Source organism: Desmodus rotundus, chromosome 5 (assembly GCF_022682495.2).
Source record: "Desmodus rotundus isolate HL8 chromosome 5, HLdesRot8A.1, whole genome shotgun sequence".
NCBI classification, from domain to species: domain Eukaryota; kingdom Metazoa; phylum Chordata; class Mammalia; order Chiroptera; family Phyllostomidae; genus Desmodus; species Desmodus rotundus.
In genome coordinates, this window is record NC_071391.1 from 122,972,499 (window position 1) to 122,990,046 (window position 17,548).

At 39.9% G+C, this 17,548-nt stretch overlaps 1 protein-coding gene across 2 annotated transcripts in view; it reads left to right on the forward strand.

Moving 5' to 3' along the window:
• PLEKHH2 (pleckstrin homology, MyTH4 and FERM domain containing H2) overlaps nucleotides 1-15,553 on the forward strand; it is a 96,026-nt gene extending 80,473 nt beyond the window's left edge. For both annotated transcript variants that reach the window (XM_053925418.1, XM_053925419.1), the window contains 6 exons: nucleotides 1,971-2,112; nucleotides 6,717-6,862; nucleotides 7,948-8,077; nucleotides 8,859-8,945; nucleotides 11,755-11,892; nucleotides 13,414-15,553. In XM_053925418.1, coding sequence (XP_053781393.1) covers nucleotides 1,971-2,112; nucleotides 6,717-6,862; nucleotides 7,948-8,077; nucleotides 8,859-8,945; nucleotides 11,755-11,892; nucleotides 13,414-13,599 — 829 coding nt within the window. In that variant the 3' untranslated portion in view covers nucleotides 13,600-15,553. The remainder of the gene's footprint in view (nucleotides 1-1,970; nucleotides 2,113-6,716; nucleotides 6,863-7,947; nucleotides 8,078-8,858; nucleotides 8,946-11,754; nucleotides 11,893-13,413) is intronic.
• Nucleotides 15,554-17,548: the final 1,995 nt, after the last annotated feature.

A 17,548-nucleotide genomic window follows, 5' to 3' on the forward strand; every position in this document is an offset into this window, starting at 1 on the left:
CGGTCCCACTGTATTCAGCTCCCTGGTCAAGCCAGGAGCTGTCCCTGTGGGGGTTCCCCTGCTAGCTCACCTGTGCCCTGCCTGCCTGCTGCGACAGAGGCCCCCTTTCTCTGCTTCTTTAGGACTCGGGGAACTGGTCATACTGGGAGAGGCTCAGCACCTTCTCCTGGCACCTTTCCTATTCAGGATCCATGGATTTCAGTTTCTTGACTTCTTGGTCATTTTTGTGACTCTTTAGTCTCTCTCCATGTTCTCTCCAAATTGCTGTATAATTGTTGGAGCCCAACCTGCTTCATTAGGGGATTGAGCCTCTGATTCCTGAATGTCGTTTTCCTATATGAGGGTCTGGGATTGTTTTTCCCTTCTTTGCTTATAGTGCTTCATTTCTCTTCCAAGGTTCAATCTCATTTGCATGCCAGGAATGTTCAAAAATGCACATTAGCTCTTTTGGCCTGTAGCCATCTGTCCATTTGGTTCTTTTCCCTCCTTCTAGCTGTATTACCAATTCAAACTTTTGTTGAGAACGTTCGGTGGTAACAGTTAGCTAAACCCTAGTGGCTGAAGTGATGAATAAGACAGAGTCCTTAACTTCAGGTGGAGACAATAAGCTTCGTACAAAAATGTTTGCGTGCCAAAAAGGGAGAGCTCCCCTCTCAACTTTATTCTCCGTCTTCTATCACTTTGCTAACAGCATTTTAGATTTAGAATCTATTTCTATTACCCAGCTATATTCTTTGACTAGTTAACAATTTGTTAGCATGTAGTTGCAGATAAAAATAGGGCCTAGGCTGTATGTTTTTAAGAAATCCCTCTGAATGACTGCCCAGGACAGCGATTCTTAAGGTAGGGTGGGTGTGAAGAATTTTCAGAGTCATACGGAAGAAGAGCTTTTCAAAGTACACCCCCCCAACCATGCTTCCTCTGAGATTCTGAACTGCCACCCTCTCGGTCCCTGCTATTTGAGATAATTCCTGCGAGCGATACTGTAACTCAGCAGTTCCCAACTTTTTTGGCACCAGGGACTGGTTTCCTGGAAGATGGTTTCCACGGACTGGGGGTGGGGGATGGTTTAGGGATGATTCGAGCGCTTTACATTCAAGCTCACCTCCTGCTGTGTGCCCGGTTCTAGACCAGTACTAGTCTGTGGCCCAGGGGTTGGGGACCCCTGCTGTAACTGATGGCAGTGTGGCCTCTCCCTCAAGTCTATAGGGAGAAAAAGGCTGAAAATTCAGAGCCAATTGGGCACACACCCAACAAACTGCTGGATCGGAATCTCTGTTCCTGCCACTGTGTTGTCATGACAACACTAAAGCATGTCCAAGTGTCGCTTCCCCACCCCACTGACACAGCACTCACCGCACCCCAGGCCTGGTCTGCGGCTGAAAGGCAGAGCCCCAGAAATCTCACGCACACGGAAACAGCACAGTGAGTGAACCAAGGGGGTCCCCGGACTGATGAAGAGCTAGGCAAGCAAAAGCTCCTAAAGCTGCAAAAACGTCAAAACATTTAAAAGTACAAATACCATCTCTTTTAGATTCCCAGAGTAAACTGCCCCCCTCTGATTTGATGTTGATTTTGAATTGAAACCTCCATTTCCTATTTGCTGGTGCGCCCAAGGTATTGAGGAAATAGCATGCGTGTTTTGAAAATTGGGTTTATTCAGCCCACTGACACGAAGGGTTACATCGGCATTCCCCACAAGAAAGGGCCTATTTCATTTCACTCAGTGTCTTCCTCCCTTCCTCAGCGACACTTCGGCATCTGGCATTTCAGGGCACGGAAAATAGCACAGAAGCATTCCTCAACCTCAGCCCCAGAGCAGTTTTTCCTCCGTTTTCTGGAAATGCTGCACAGAACAGAAACAGAAGTTACTAGCAGATGGTCAAGATCTCAGTTTGTGTCACATAGAAGCAACCCTTTCTTCCTTGTAAGAATTTCAGTTAATGACAAATTTCCTCTGTTTCTTACAGACTATATTTCTCCATGCAAGCTCGTGGAGAGACTGATAGAGAAAAGTTGCTGTTAATGTATCAGACAAATGACCAAATAATAAATGGACTTTTTCCTCTGAACAAGGACCTGGCGTTAGAAATGGCGGCTCTTTTAGCTCAGGTAACTTCTGTGCTATACGGAGAAATATTTTGTAAAGGTAAAATACCAATTTCAACACTGAGTTAAATATAACAAAACAATATATCTTTAGTGATTCTTTAAATTCGTTTTGCTATGATTAACACCTTAAAAATTACAGGCATTTTAATTACAGTGTGACTCCAATCACCGACAACTGCAGTGATGTGGAATGAGACAGTATTCCATAAAGGGAACCAACTAGATCTTAATTATCTTGAAATCGTGCCACTAGGCTTTGCATTTAATAAAGGAGTTTGCTGAGTGTAGAGCCATGGGGTAAGGACACCATGCCGAAACCGCCCTCTCAGCTGATAGGCATCAGTCTTTAACAAGCTAAAGCACTTTCTTTTATTTACCTGTTGTATCAATTTGGATTAAGTTCGGACTTCTATAAAAATGCACACATGCAAATTAATAGTGATAATCGAAATAGAAGTATATTTTTCTCTCACATAAAGGGACAGGCATGCCGGCTCCTCTCCGAGGTCTTTGTGGGCATGCGCCTCATCCTGCTCTTTGTTCTGCTGTCCCCCCCGTGTCATCTGCATGGTCCTGGATGTCTCTCCGAGCTTCAGATCAGTGTTCCAGGCATGAGAACAGGGAAGGGCCAGAGAAGGGTGTGTTCCCTGTCCTGGAGAAGTTTGCCTGCAGATAAACAGAACAGTTCCATTTATGTCTATCTGGCCAAAACTTAATCACATGGCCTTGTCAACCTGGAAGAGAGACTGGAGAATGTAGTCTTACATGGGCAGCAATGAGCCCAGATAAAGTCAGGGTTTCGTAACTTGGAAAGAAGGAGGGAATGCTCCTAAGAGGCAACCTCCAGTCTCCACCACACCTGAGTCTTTGCACACGCTAGTTAAGGCAACTCTGTGATGTGTCTCCTCACTCTACACAACGTCCCAGGGCATCTCATTCATTCTCTTTGTTTTTTTCTACCACCTATGCCATTGATTCCCAAATCTTTTCTCTCTGGTTCATATTTCCATGGGCTCCTTAAATTCGCCACATAAGGGACTAAACTAATCACCTTCCCTTCTCTTCCTTTGCATTCTGTATCTTCAAGGGATACAGCTTCGACCCCTCAAGCAAGCATCAAATCCTGGAATCGTCACTGACTGTGCCCTCTCCCCTTCGCCCTGTCCCCCTGGTCACCGTGCCCTGACTATTTTAACTCCCAGGCTTCGTGCACTGCAGCTTCATTTCTTGACGCTCCCTATCTCAGACTCCGTGCTGCTTACGCGGCATACACTGTGGCCCCACGCACAGTTCCCTGGTATGCCGGTGGTTCACGTTTTCACAGTTGCTGTCCCATCCTGACCGTCATCACAGCCTGCCTGCTGCCGGCATCAAGCTTCTGACCACTGGGGTTTTCTGTGCTCTGGGCCCCACAAATGTATCCTCCACCCAGATGCCAGAGAGATTGTTCTGTCATCTATGGCTTCCTAGCAAATGACTCCTACTGTTTGAAGACTCAGTCACTTCAAACAGTAGCAATTTGGGCAAGAGTGTATAAGGACACCTTGTCTCTGCAGCATGTGGTGAAGGCTGGTTGGCTCCACACCTGGGGGCTGGAGTCATCTTTAGGTCGTTCGCTCACACATCTGGTGGCTGACACTGTCAGGTAGAACTCCTGCTGGGCTTTCAGCTGGGACACCTCATGTGCTTCCTCACAGAATGGCGCTTGGGTAACAAGAGCAACATCCTGAAAGAGAGACAAGAAGTGGAAGCTACTATTTCCTTAAGGCCTAGGCCTGGAAACCCTGCCATGGTGGTTTGTTATGCAGCACTAGTAGCCGGGATGGAGATACAGCAACACGCAAACCTAGCCACGTTGTTCCCTTGTTTACACGGAAGGGCCTTCATGGTCTAAACTCTGCCTGCCTCTCCAGCCTCATCTCTTAACACCCCCTGCCTTGAACTTGGTGCTGCCGCAGAGCATAAACCGTGGCTCCCTGCACAGTTCCCTGGCTTGAACATGGCTCACTTTTTCTTACCTCTTAGACTTCGCTTGTGTGCCTCCTCTTCCTGAAACATCCCTATCCCCGTCCCTTTACTTGCTTACTTCAACTTATTCTTTAACTTTTATCTTAGGGCTCACTTATTCCAGGAATCCTTCCTGAATTCCGTGTGGGTGTGGTAAATGTTCCCCTTGGGGTTTCCGTAAGGTCTGGCACACGGCTGCTACTGTCCTGACCTCAGTGGTTTATTATTGTTTGTTTGTTCCTGGCTCGGACCTCTAACTGCGGCCTCTTTGAGGGCAAGGGCTGTCCCTATTTATCTCTGTTTCTCTCACAGCGCCTTACACATAGTCCATTATCCATAAATGTCTTGAATGAATGAAGAGGAGACAATTAGTTTACTTTTACCAAAATTTTATCTGAAGGTTAAAGCATTAGTGCTACACTGAGTGTTCTCTTTCTGCAAATAGTGAAAAGCCAAAGAAAGGAGACATAGGTCCCAGATTTCCTTAGTGATGGAATTAGGAATCATTTCCTATCACATGCAGTTCTAGGCTTTAGTCTGCCAAAGGCACAGGTCCTCTGTTAAAATCACTCTCATTTTTACTAAACTTTAAGTTAGTCTTCTTACATTAACTTTTAATTTTGTCAAGAAAGCTTCTCCAAGAAAAAATTATAATATATTTTGGAAATAGTACTTTTAATACTTTTAGGAGAGTGTGAGAAAGGGCTAGAAAGGTAAGACAATATAGCTAGAAAATTCTGAGCACATAACTAAAAAGTATAATTTCTCCATCTACAAAAGGAAAAATTCTTGAAGTCTGTTTGCTTTTCCTCACAGTAGTGTTTGTAAAGGTAAGTGAAATATATTAAAGAAATATGAACTCTGTAGAAGAAAGAAGTTAATCTGTTGTAGACTTGAATATACTCATGGACAGGTCCTTGTTGATGGTCTCTGTCTTAATTAGGAAATCTTGGGGATGACTGTTAATTGTTGCACGTAGTGTCTGCTAAGGCATCGTGTTGATGGGAGGCATGCTGGGAACTATCTGAGTTGATTTTCATTTGTTCTCCAAGCATTGTGCATGTTCCGTGCCACACAGTATAGACTTCAGAGCAGGGAGACAGTAAGCTTAGGGATGCACCACCACAGGGCTCCCTGGGAGACAAGGTTTCCTGGAATGCCTACCATTTGTGTAACTGTTGTTTGTCCAATTGCTGTATCCTTGGAGGTTAAAATCTGATATCAGGTTTCACAGGTGGCTGTGCTGAGTACTACCTGGTGATTGGTGGGGGACAATAAAAAGCTTGCTGGGGAAGGAAAGTTTACTTGGTGTGAAGAAATGAGGAAGGATACCTGATCAGAGAGGAGATGGGGATGACTGATGACCAGCAAAGCCAAGCTAAGAAAGCAACAGACAGACTGTGAGGAAGAAGTTCAACTGAGGAACTGAGACAGCAACTGGTCATATTAAGAGCCAGACAATGGAAGCCAAAGGGGTCCGAATCTCAAAGACTGGTTGTACTCACAGCTTACCTGGAGGCCAAGGGCCCTTTTGAAATGATGACCTGGGACTTTCTGCAAGCCCATCCCAGTCCTGATGGAGCCCTCCACCTACTTGTTGAGGAGTGTCACAGGAGAGATGCGAATGTTCCAGATGATCTGAATGTCCCCCACCCAGTTCACTCCTTGAGCCCTCCTTTGGTACCCTACACAAGGCACTTAGCTCAGTTTCTCACGAGCATGTTTATACTCAGTCTCCTACTAGACATTAGCTCTTTGAGGATAAAAGCTATGCTCAACTTTTCTCTTTCTCACATGACTTAGCACAGTGCCAGACGTATAAAGGGGACTGACTCAGTACGGGCTTGGCTGAATGAATGGGTGGGTGAAGGATGGCAAGATGGATGGGTGGGTAGTTGGATCGGTGGGCAGGGTGTGGCATCTGTGTCACCTGTTAAGATTGAACATTCTTGCATTCAGGGAGAAAGGGGCTTTTATTCCCAGGAATACCAGAATAATGAAATGAGGCGATAAACTCAGTAACATCTACGAAGAAAGGAATGAGAATATAGTTCTTGGTCCGATTATATTCAATAAAGACCCTTAAAAAGTTCAAGTAACACTTTTTTGAGGTTTCTCTTAACTTTATAACTTTTCTTGTCTTTCATTTTTAACTTCTATTTTTCCTTACTATTGTCAATTAAAATGGTACCTTAAAGATGAAAAGCCTTCCTGTGCTGTAACGGGCGATAGCAGAGTAGTGTGGCCATTAGCAAGAGCTACTAGACGGTGGGTGTCAGGCTGGGGCGTCCAATGCAGAGCTGGCGTGGGGACATTCAAGCTACAGATGCTTTCAAAATTAGCTTTCAAGTGGAATGCAGGTTTTAATAATACTTACATATTATTATAAATTCCCAAATCACAATCATGACAAGCAGAGTTATTGATATATACTATATGGTTACATATTATTATACAATTGTATGTAATTACATATTATAATATAATTGCATGTGATTACATATTATAAAGAGTGTTTAGAAATAATAAAACTGATTTTCTTTTTTAAAACTCTTTTCAATATCCTATATTTTTCTCTTTTTTGGATTTCCCATTAGGTGGAAATTGGAGATTTTGAAAGACCCTTTTCAACTCCAGCAGGGCATGTGACCAATCAGTGCAAAGCAAATCAAACTCTAAAACAAGTCATAGAGAAATTTTATCCGAAAAGATACAGAGATGACTCCTCTGAAGAACAGTTAAGGTAAGGAACTGCTTGTAACTCTTTAAAAAGGCAGAGTCACGCTTGTTTTTTGTTGATATTTTAAAGATGAAAGATATTGTATTGTACATGACCTTTTTAAAAGACTTTTTAACAGTGTTGAACCCCTAGGGATTGTAAGTCTTTTTAAAAATGTATTCGTTATTGTGTTTTTTCCATTATCATTAATCCTCCTTCTACCTCCTCCCCCTGCCAGCAGTCACCACACTTTTGTCCGTGTCCGTGAGCCCTGTTTCCTTTTTGCCTTAAGAGATGCCTAAAAACTTTAGAGTCTAGATTTAAAATGTTTCTAATGAAAAAATTTTTCCTTAATTTGGAGACCCACTTTTCCTTTGATTTTATTCATCCTCATCCAAATTAATCTGGTAATAAATAAAAGAAAAAATGGTCAATAATATGTTTAATTTTATGAAAGGTTTATAAAAAAATTTTATTTAATCTCTTAGGGTATTCCACACAAGATTTTTAATATAAAATCTTAAACTCAATTAATTTGGAGTTTCAATTTTGAGAGCATATAAAGAAAAGCTGTAGATTCACAACTAGAGGACCCAGTTCACCATGAGTTTTTCCAAATTAGGAACAGCTGAGATCAGTCTTTTGTCTCTGTGGAATCCGTGGTTTGTAAGAGGTTGTCCCTGCCTCCAGCAGCTCTCCAAGCCAGGAGCGGCAGCTCCTAAAATTCCACTGTCAGGGATTCATTCTTTGGTCTCACCTTCTTGTATTTTTCTTTAGAAATGAAAGCTATTCCCATGAAAAATTACCTTTCAAACTAATTAACACTGAGGTTTGATGTTAGCTAATCAGATTTTTAAAATGTACCTGAATGGGTGGGGAGCAGGAGACCTCAGGCACGCTGAGAGCACTGATACTGAGAATTCTGCGGAAAGGAATATTACTAAAAGTTAGGACAAGGGGTGGGCAGTGCGTAGATGGGAGCACAAAATACAGCTTTACCTAGGTTATGCCTAGGTATCCCACTAGTGCCTAGGATTGGTTTAGGGAGAGCTTTCTCTTGGGAGATAACCCACTCTTTGTGTTTTTGCTTTTGTTCCTTTTTTTTTCAGGCAACTTTGCCAGCGACTATCAACCAGATGGATGGCCCTCCGGGGACACAGTGCCGCTGACTGTGTGCGAATTTATTTGACAGTAGCCAGGAAGTGGCCATTTTTTGGTGCCAAGCTGTTTCTTGCAAAAGTAAGAAAGAATGGGGGATGATTCAGTTCAGTAAAATGAAACAGTGGTAACAGTAACCCCAGGTTTATATGTTTTTATATGTTCAGCCTTTGAAAAGAAAAGAAAACTCCCAAGAATTTAAAGAAAACAGTGAAAGGACATTAAGAAAAAGGCAGGAAAGCCATCAGCTTCCCTACCTTTTCCCCTCCGCTCCATGTTCCCATACCTCAAATTATTTCTTATACTCATTACGCGCACCATTAGACTAAAGACAGCAGCTGGACTTTGCTTTCTTCTTTTCATTCATTCTTCCATTCATTCATTTCCTCTTTCACTCATTTGCTCATTTATTTGGTATTTAATGAGTTCTGTTTGTCAAACACTAAGCTAAACTCTAGGGGATACATAAGCTTGTGGTTTCAGATGGGTTGTACTCAAACTTCCAGGAACTTACAATCCAGTGTTGCAATGGGCCTGGGAACAACTACTACATGGTGAACATGGCCAAGAGTGACACAAACAGAGTGCTGCAGAACAGGAGGACGGAGAGACCAGCTCTGCCAGGGGGTAGATTAAGTAGCCTGTCCAAGTACACACATTAATAAATGGCAATTTTGGATTTCAAACCCGGTCCCCTAATGTCAGATTCACTGCTCCTTCCATTATGCCACACTGCCTCCTCCCCCAAAGAGATTTTTAGTAAGTTGTTGTTGTTTCAAATGTTGCATTGCATTTAGGCTGAAAAATACTTCTGTAATGTTGCTTAGCATTTATTACATGGTGTATTTTCACCTCTTCATAGCCCATAACTCCATCATCACTTGGAAGTACTTTCCTGTGGCTGGCTGTACATGAGGATGGTTTAAGCATCTTAGAATACAACTCCATGGTAAGATTGAATTCTAAAGCTTTGCATTGTCAATTATTTCCATCGCTCAGTGTACTGTAAACAGTAGGTAATGATATCTTAATCTGATTTTCTTCCTAATACTGTAAAATGAATAGTCTTTTTGCAAATATACAACTATGATTACAATTTCATCTTTTAAAACGAGATTAGACAGGCTGTATACAGGCACACCTCGGAGATAGCAGTTTGCTTCCAGAGCATCGCAATAAAGCAAACATCACAATAAAGCAAGTCACAAATTTTTTGGTTTCCCAGTGCATATAAAAGTTATATTTATACTATATTGTAATCTGTTAAGTGTGCCAATAGCACTATGTCTAAAAAAAATAGTACATACCTTAATTAAAAAATACATTACTGCTGAAAAATGAGAACCATCACCAAAGCCTTTAGCGAGTCACGATCTTTTTGCTGGTGGAGGGTTTTACCTTCGACTTGTCAAAAACACGACATATGTCAAGTGCAATAATCTAAACCACAATAAAACAAGGCGTGCCTGTGCTGTGTACGACTAAATTTCAGTCATGGTTGTATTCATACAATGACTGTTCATTTATAATGTTAGGAAGATTGCTTCCTGTGTAAAATGAAAAAATAGCATTAAAATAAAACTTCAGTTAGCAAAATTGAAGTTCAGTTTCATTGTCTTCTACAATAATTTCTACCATATTTTGCCATGTATCATGCACACTTTTTTGCCTAAACTTTTGAAGGGAAATATAAGGATACACATTATACAGGGGTAGTACTAATTTCATATCTATATAAATGTTTTGAATTCTTTTATCTATGCTTGTGCATTAAAAGCATAACTCTAGAGAGCAATAACAATATCCGTATGCAAAATAATACCCTGAAATATGATCATTGGTTTTGTCTCTAAATATAAATAAATAAACAATTCAATTAAAAAATTAAAACACAGGGGTTTTTTCCTGAAAGTTTGGGCCAAAAATGTGGGTGCGCGTTATACATGGGAGTGCATTGTACACAGCAAAATATGGTATAGAAACCATTACAGAAGGCTTAGTGCAATTGAACTTCAACTTTGGTAACTAAAGTTTCTATTTTAATAACTTCCTGTAATATCACTTACCAGTTCAGTTTTACCTATATAGTGTCTTAGAACTTTTTATGTGAACTTTTTATGTGATTAAATATAAAAACTATGCTCTCTATATTTCATTTATTTATGTCATATGTATCATGTTATATAGTAAGAAATTTTTTTTTAACCTGATGGGCAGGACTTGCTAACTTTTACTGGTAAGTGTGGTTAGCTATCCTACCTGTGGATAGTCAGTGATCACAGAGAATTTTTAGAAACTGAACTGTCCTTTAGTATCATATAACTGTTTCTCCTTATAATTGCTAAAAAAATTTTTTTGGAAGGAGTTTATACTTTTGAATGCCTTTTAGTTCTTGAATGGATAACTTGAAGACAGATGATAAGATCAGTGACTTAAAGCCAACAGAAAGTGGTACGCCAGTGTTGAGTTACCTGAGCTAGGTAAACCCGTTCTCTAGGTCCTGGGGGAGGGACACACAGGCCCGGAAGTAGATCCGTGCAGGCTGCTGCTCTTGAGCCGTTTAGTGCTGCCGTGGTCTGCCCAGAGTCTTGCAAACTAATCATTAGATGTGCAGATTCCCTTCCTTTCAGGCTGTATATCTTTGAATTATATTTTTAAAATTGTTTCAGCAACCTATTAGGGAAAATATTTGCTGCATATATGATAAAGGGTCAGTATCCTTTATAAACATGGATATCTTAATAAAACAATAAGGAAATGATAAACACACCAATAGACAAATGGACCAAGGCAATTCACAGAAGAAATACAAATGTTCAATAGGTATATTTTTAAATGTTAATCTCCATAGTAATCAAGTAAATCCAATTTAAAACAGTGAGATTCTACTTTTCACCAGTCAGCTTGGCAGATTGAAAAGAATGATGATATCCAGTGTTAGCCAGACTGTGGTGCTGGGAATATGAATGGGTATATCCTTTCTGGAGGAGTTTGGGAATATTTTTAACACTGTCCTCACTTTCTTGAGGTAGCAATTCCAGCTGCTGAGGTTTAGAACCAAAAAAATAACTACATATGCCTATTATAGAATATGTTGAAAGGCATGCACTGGAGTATTGCTTAAGATAGTAACAAATAAAAATGATTGAAATATTCTGCAGTAGGAGTTGAGTTAAATAAAAAATTGTCTATAAAATAATTTTCAATGATGTTATACAAGTACATTTGTTGTCATGGAAAGATTTTCACAATATGCTAAGGTAAAAAAGAAGCAGTTCGCATGATACTCTTCCTGTTTGTATAAATCAAAATCTGTATATTGGGGTGAACCACATGGGTTTGCCAATATTCGACCATGTTTTACCTTAAAAAGTGTTAATTTCATATGCTTCAACGGAAGCATATAATGTAAATATATATATATCTTAAAGGAAATATACAAAAATATTAACAGTGATTTTTCCACTGGATACTAGAATATATCAATAATGCTTTGTATTTTCTCCTTGAATTTTCTCATTTTCCTTCAGTGAGTTATGTGTTTCATAATCAAAATGTATTTTAATTATAATGGTAAATGATGCCTAAATAAAATTAGTACACTACTATCTATTTTAGATCACAATAAGTTTGATCTCAGGAGGGTTTTTTGTATTACATCATACGTAATATCAGCATTTAATGGAGATATGTTACGAATCATTTTTCATCTTTCTTTGAAAATAAAGATTGTATAACATATTTCCTTCTCTTTGAAGAGGTTAATAGTCACCTATGTGTACAAGAGTCTAATGACCTTTGGAGGGTATCAAGATGACTTTATGGTAGTCATTAGCAACACACACTCAAAGGACAAACCAACGGAGAAATTACTTTTTGCCATGGCAAAACCCAAGGTGAGTAGAAGCCTTTCCGCCAACCTTTTACGTAGGTTTTTTCTTACTAAAACATTTATTGTGCAAAGACTAAGTTCCAGATGGGAAAACTGGCTTCTCTTATAATCACACAGCCCTCGATCCAAATTCTGGCTCACTTCATCTTTCCAAAGCCTTGGTTTCTTCATCTAAAACAATGGTCTGATGCCACCTTTGAGGGGAGGGGAGCTAGGAATTAAATGAAGGAATTGTGAAGTATTTAGCCCAATGCTTGTTATACAGAAGGTTCAGAATAAGTGGCCTTGGTGTAAGTTGTTGTTGTCAGGTACTTTATATGCATAATTTTATTTATTTGGAGTAATCCACTTATGGACCCATTAGTGGAAAGATTAAGGTTTTATGATTAAAACATACTTGTTTCTTTACTATTTTTAGCAAACTGTAGTTTTCATGTCTGCAACTAAAAGCAATAACTGTGCATTCTAATGTGTAATTCCAATTTTTGTAAAAAGAATGAGAAATTGATTTTTTTCTAAAACTTTTAACTTAAAATTGTCAACTAGAAGGGTTTACTTTTTTAGAATCTGAAGTTTTTCAGGAACTACTATAAAGGACACATGGACAAAACCAAGGGGGAGGGTGGAAGCTAGGGAGGGAGGTGGGTTTGGCTGGGGTGGGGTTGAGGGGTGGGGAGAAAATGCAGACAAATTTAATTGAACAATAATAAAATAATAAAAAAATAAAATAAAAGATGACAGATATCTTTCTTATTAAATCTATGCTCAAGTGAAGGCAGATGGTACAGAGGCCCAGAGCACACTCAGCACTCTAGTTTAAATAGCAATAAACTCCTTTTCCTTACATTATTAAAGTATAGTTGACATACCACATCCCATGAGTTTCGGGTGCACAACACCTATTCCCCTTATGAAGCGATCACCATGATAAGTCTAGCAACCATCTGCCACCATGTAAAATTATTACAATATTATTGACTGCGTTCCCTACGCTGTACATTACATCCCCATGACATATTTATTACTGGACATTTGTGCCTCTCAATCCCCTTCACCTTTTTCTCCCTCCCAGCCCCCACACTCCCATCTGGCAATCATCACTTTATTCTCTGTATCTGAGTCTGTTTCTGTTTTGTTTGTTTTGGTTTTTTAGATTCTGCACATAAGTAAAATCATATGGTATTTGTCTTTCTTGGACTTATTTCACTCAGCATAATATCCTCCAGGTCCCTCTTACTTCACATATTCACAAATGTGGCTTTAAGGCAGAGTTATACTACGGACACACTTTCTAATATTGCCACTAAATTTGACTGTTTTTAAGACTCACTCTTCCTACTGGTTGAAGTAACGGGAAATAGGTATTTACCTTCATGGTGGTGAGCGTGTAAGAACTCTACTGTCCGACCTGCGTAGAAGGGGAAGCTGGTAGCCCGGGCACTGGCAAATAGAGACCACCCATGGCTAACTCTGGCTTTCGTATGGAACTTCTCAGGGGCATAACATTCTGCTTTTCTTGTTTTAGATTCTTGAAATCACTCTTTTGATTGCCAGTTACATAAACAACTTCCATCAGCAAAAGGCTGCACTCCACCATCTCTCTGCTCCAGCATGGCTCTCAGCCCAGAACCAGGGACCCCAAAGCAGGACGATGGGAAGCCAGCCCCTTCTCTCCAGCAGCAGACCGACCAAAGGCCCCACTTTACTCTGAAAGCATTGGGGGCGTGCACATTCACTCCCTGTCCTCCGAGCAATGGCTGCATCAGCTCCAAATAAGTTTATTTTCATCCTGCCAACGTGGCTCCCACACACTAGAATTCCAGACTTTAAAAATAATGGGAGTTATTTGCTTTTGATTCATAAATATTCAAGAGAAAACTAATAAAACATTATACACAAAATTTGCATACACACTGATGTTCTCCTGGATTAATTAAATGGAATAGAATTTGTCATTTTTTTCTATGTCTTTTCTCCCTTATCATCAGACATATTGTACAATATGGATTTTTTAAATATTCTGGCAATCTTTAGAAAGGAAGATTCTAAATTCTGACTTGGCAAACCAATTGACTATTTGGAAATACCCACTGCCAAAAAAGTAAGTACTATAATTAAATGTATTTTAATTAATGTGTTGGGAAAGAGAGTACCCAGTATAAGAAACAGCTGTAGGTAGTGTTTACGTGCAAATTTTTAGAGTGCGCACAGTAAATCTTACGGCCCTCATAATCATTGTGTGAAAAGGTGTGCGTTAGGGACAAGGACCTCCTATGTGGTATCAGGAAGCATACCCTGTCGCCTTTTCAGGTCACTGGAGTGTAAAGTTGAAAATGGCACAGTGATTTCTGATATTCCTTGGTTGTCAACACAGCCTGAGTGTACTGGAATAGCGCCCCCATTTCACTGCATTTGGTGCTGGGTCCTCTTGACCTTGCTTTGTTAAATAACAATACCTTTGAAAACAAAGACAGTTCTTAAAGCTTTGCCTCATACAGCCCTTTTTCCTTGTCCTTTGAAAATAAATTCCCAGAAATATATTTAAAGGAAAAGAGAAACTAATATTTCTGTCAAAGGAGGTAAAATTTTAGTTGAAAGAGCCTAGAAATATACTACTTTACTAGGTTACATTAGTGGTCAGTATCTTCTAGTATGTGCCAGAACAAAGTAATTGACATTCATGATAAATATGAAACTGTGATAAGACATGAAAATTATAAAATGTTTAATTGCAATCGTAATCATTAGTATACTTAATTTTATTTATGTGTAGAATATGTGTATTTATTTTTTGGACCTGTATTTATCACTTGGTGTATGGTATTTTCTTAACCAATTCGGAAAGCAGATGTTAGCTGCTGAAGTGGTTTGTTGGCAGAGCCTTCGTGTCTTCTTCTTTTCTGCTTTTCCCGATGACAACACCCTGTTCCCACACCAAGCTGTTTACATATGAGCATCCCTGGGAAGGGCGGAGCCAAGAAATGTACTGCTCAAGATGTTGCTTTATTGGTAATGACAAAAAAAAAAAAAACCCATAGAAATACAATCTATTTCAATTTACTATTTTCCCTAAATTTCTTGACCCACAACCACTTACTGTGTAAGCAGAATAAACTGGTTGCCAGTTTGGGATGAGTCTCTGGAGGCTTTTTGGCTGGGTTACAATGGAGTTTCTAAATTCCCAGAAAACCATTTAAAAATCATTAGTTGGTGAGCCAGAGGCTTGGCAGGGCTGTTAAATATGTGTGAGAACTTTATTCTCAGGCAATAGTTGGTTCACCATTTGGTAAGCACCCCAAAATCTCATTTAAACAAGTTGTGAAGGCTTAGCTTAAACCGTAGTACCCTAGACTCAGCATTAATTTTTGATAGAGCAGAGATAAAATATTTTGATGGAAGTAAATCAATTTTCTGGAACTGATGATGTGAAAATTTTATTTTCTGGGAAATTACTTATAGAGACATTTAAAAAATTCAAAGTATGTTATTATGATTGGCTACAAGAGAATAATGTTACATGTTTAATTGTAATATTTGTCTCCTATCATTTTCTTCCCTTTCAATCATAATAAATGATTTACAAAACCCATCTTGAGCATTATCTTTTGAATAATCTTCAAGGAATACCTAATGTTTTCATTGTCAAAGCTGAGGTGACTACTAGTGAAAATGGTAGTTATTACCTCTTTCTCTTGCATTCACGCTTTGTCTTCAGTGTTGCTTTGTTTTATCCATGTAAAAGGAAGCTGTTGGGGCAAACTGTAATTTAATACATCGGTATGCATATTGACACATATACAATATGTATAAATCACGGGGTCCTCCCATGATTTCATAATAAGCCCTTAAGGGAGCTTATTTCATACAGATGAATTGAATGGAGTATGTTCTAAAAATGTATTTTAAATGGTTTTGGAGTGTGTGTGTGTGTGTGTGTGTGTGTGTGTCTTTGTGTCCTTAAAGTAATATACTGCCATAGCTTGGAAATGAATTTAACCCTCAATTACAAGAAAAGTTAGTCACAACTTATAAAGAGTCTTCGTTCTAAAATTGTGTTCACTAGTTGATTGTTTGGGAATTTTTTTGATAATAAAAAAGAAAACCACGGTGGTCAGTTTCCCGGAACAACACATTTAACCCAGAATGTACTGAAGTATAATCCTGAAGCATTAACCACCATGGATAACAATATTTCTCTAGAAAAAGCCTTCCAGTGTTCCTGGGATGCCAAGAATACATTTCACCCCAGCAACTTCCCTCCCCACCCCACCAGCTGCCATGGAATTTGGAATGCCTTAGTGCAGTCTCTGGGCTGATTTCTGGGCTTCAGGATTGTGGGGACTGGAGTGGAGAAAATGAGGGGCAGGAATAACAGAATAAAAATGGTTCTCTGCAAAACAGTTCCTGTTAAAATTGCTCTCCTCTCCCATTTTCCCCTATTCTCTTTTCTCTAAAAAAGAAAAGGATTTTACCGCTACATGAGTAATGTTCAACTCCAAAGTAATGGAGAGTTTACACAAAGATACTTTGGGTGAAGTAAGATTCATCGATATTTCTGTAGGACCGAGACTCAGGCTTTTCCTGGGCACTTAAAAGGGAAGGTCAGTCCTACAGTGCAGAGTCGGGTGGGCCTGGGCAGAGGCTGGGGCGAGGAGATGAGATACACACTTGCCCCATACTCTAATTTTACCTAAATTAAACTCAATCACAACAATTCTGAAGGCATATGTCTAGTCGACATCAATCCAAAAATCTTCATTGTATGCTCTAAGTATTTTGGGTTCCATTAATAGGCAAGAAACAAAAACTCTTACTAGGGCAATATCTTTTACCAAATAACTCCAAAACAAGACCCAAACGTGCACCACAGAGTGGGGAACTTTTCCAAGTGTGGGAAATGTGGCTCAGCCCCCACTCGGAAAAACCAGTGGGGAGCGAGGTTGGCGGGCAGGGCCCACGTCCTTGGATGGGTTCTCCAGTGGGAAATCAGGCCTGCATTGTACCCAGACTGCTATGAGACTTGCTCTTGCTAAAACTCCCTCACCCTGAGGCAGCAAATGTTTACTGAGTATCTTCATCTTCCTAAAATCTGTGCTAAACCACCCAAGAATGGAGTGTGAGCAGTTTCCCCCTTGAGCTGTAACATCCTTCTCTGTGAAGTAATTAGCAGTGTTCTGTCCTTTGTCATCCCTAAAAGGTAATCACCTGTGGTGAACCTGCGCATAGTAAATGAGGATCACCCTCGATGTAATGTGCCCAGAAAAACAATAAAAGCCTGTCCAGGCGAGGGTCAGGGGCCTTTTCTTTAACTTGGAGAGTGGCCACGCAGCCCCTTTTTCTCCACAGGATTTCTGTAGTCCGTGTGTATGTGTGTTTGAATATAGCAACCACAACGGATCCTGCTGGCCAGGATCCTTGTCACCACAGCACTTGAATACAGAGTGCCCTTCCTTCCAGCACTTGCTATATCATCTTCTAATCATTGTAGGGGGGAGTGGTGGAAGGGGGTGGCATTTCTTCCAGAAGGAGCTGTTGCTAGGTTATATTTGTGACTTTATTAAAATCAGATGACTCTTCTAAAGCACAAGCAATAAAATATAGACAATGGGACTATACCAAACTTAAAAACTTATGCACATAAAAAAAAAAACCAGTGAAAA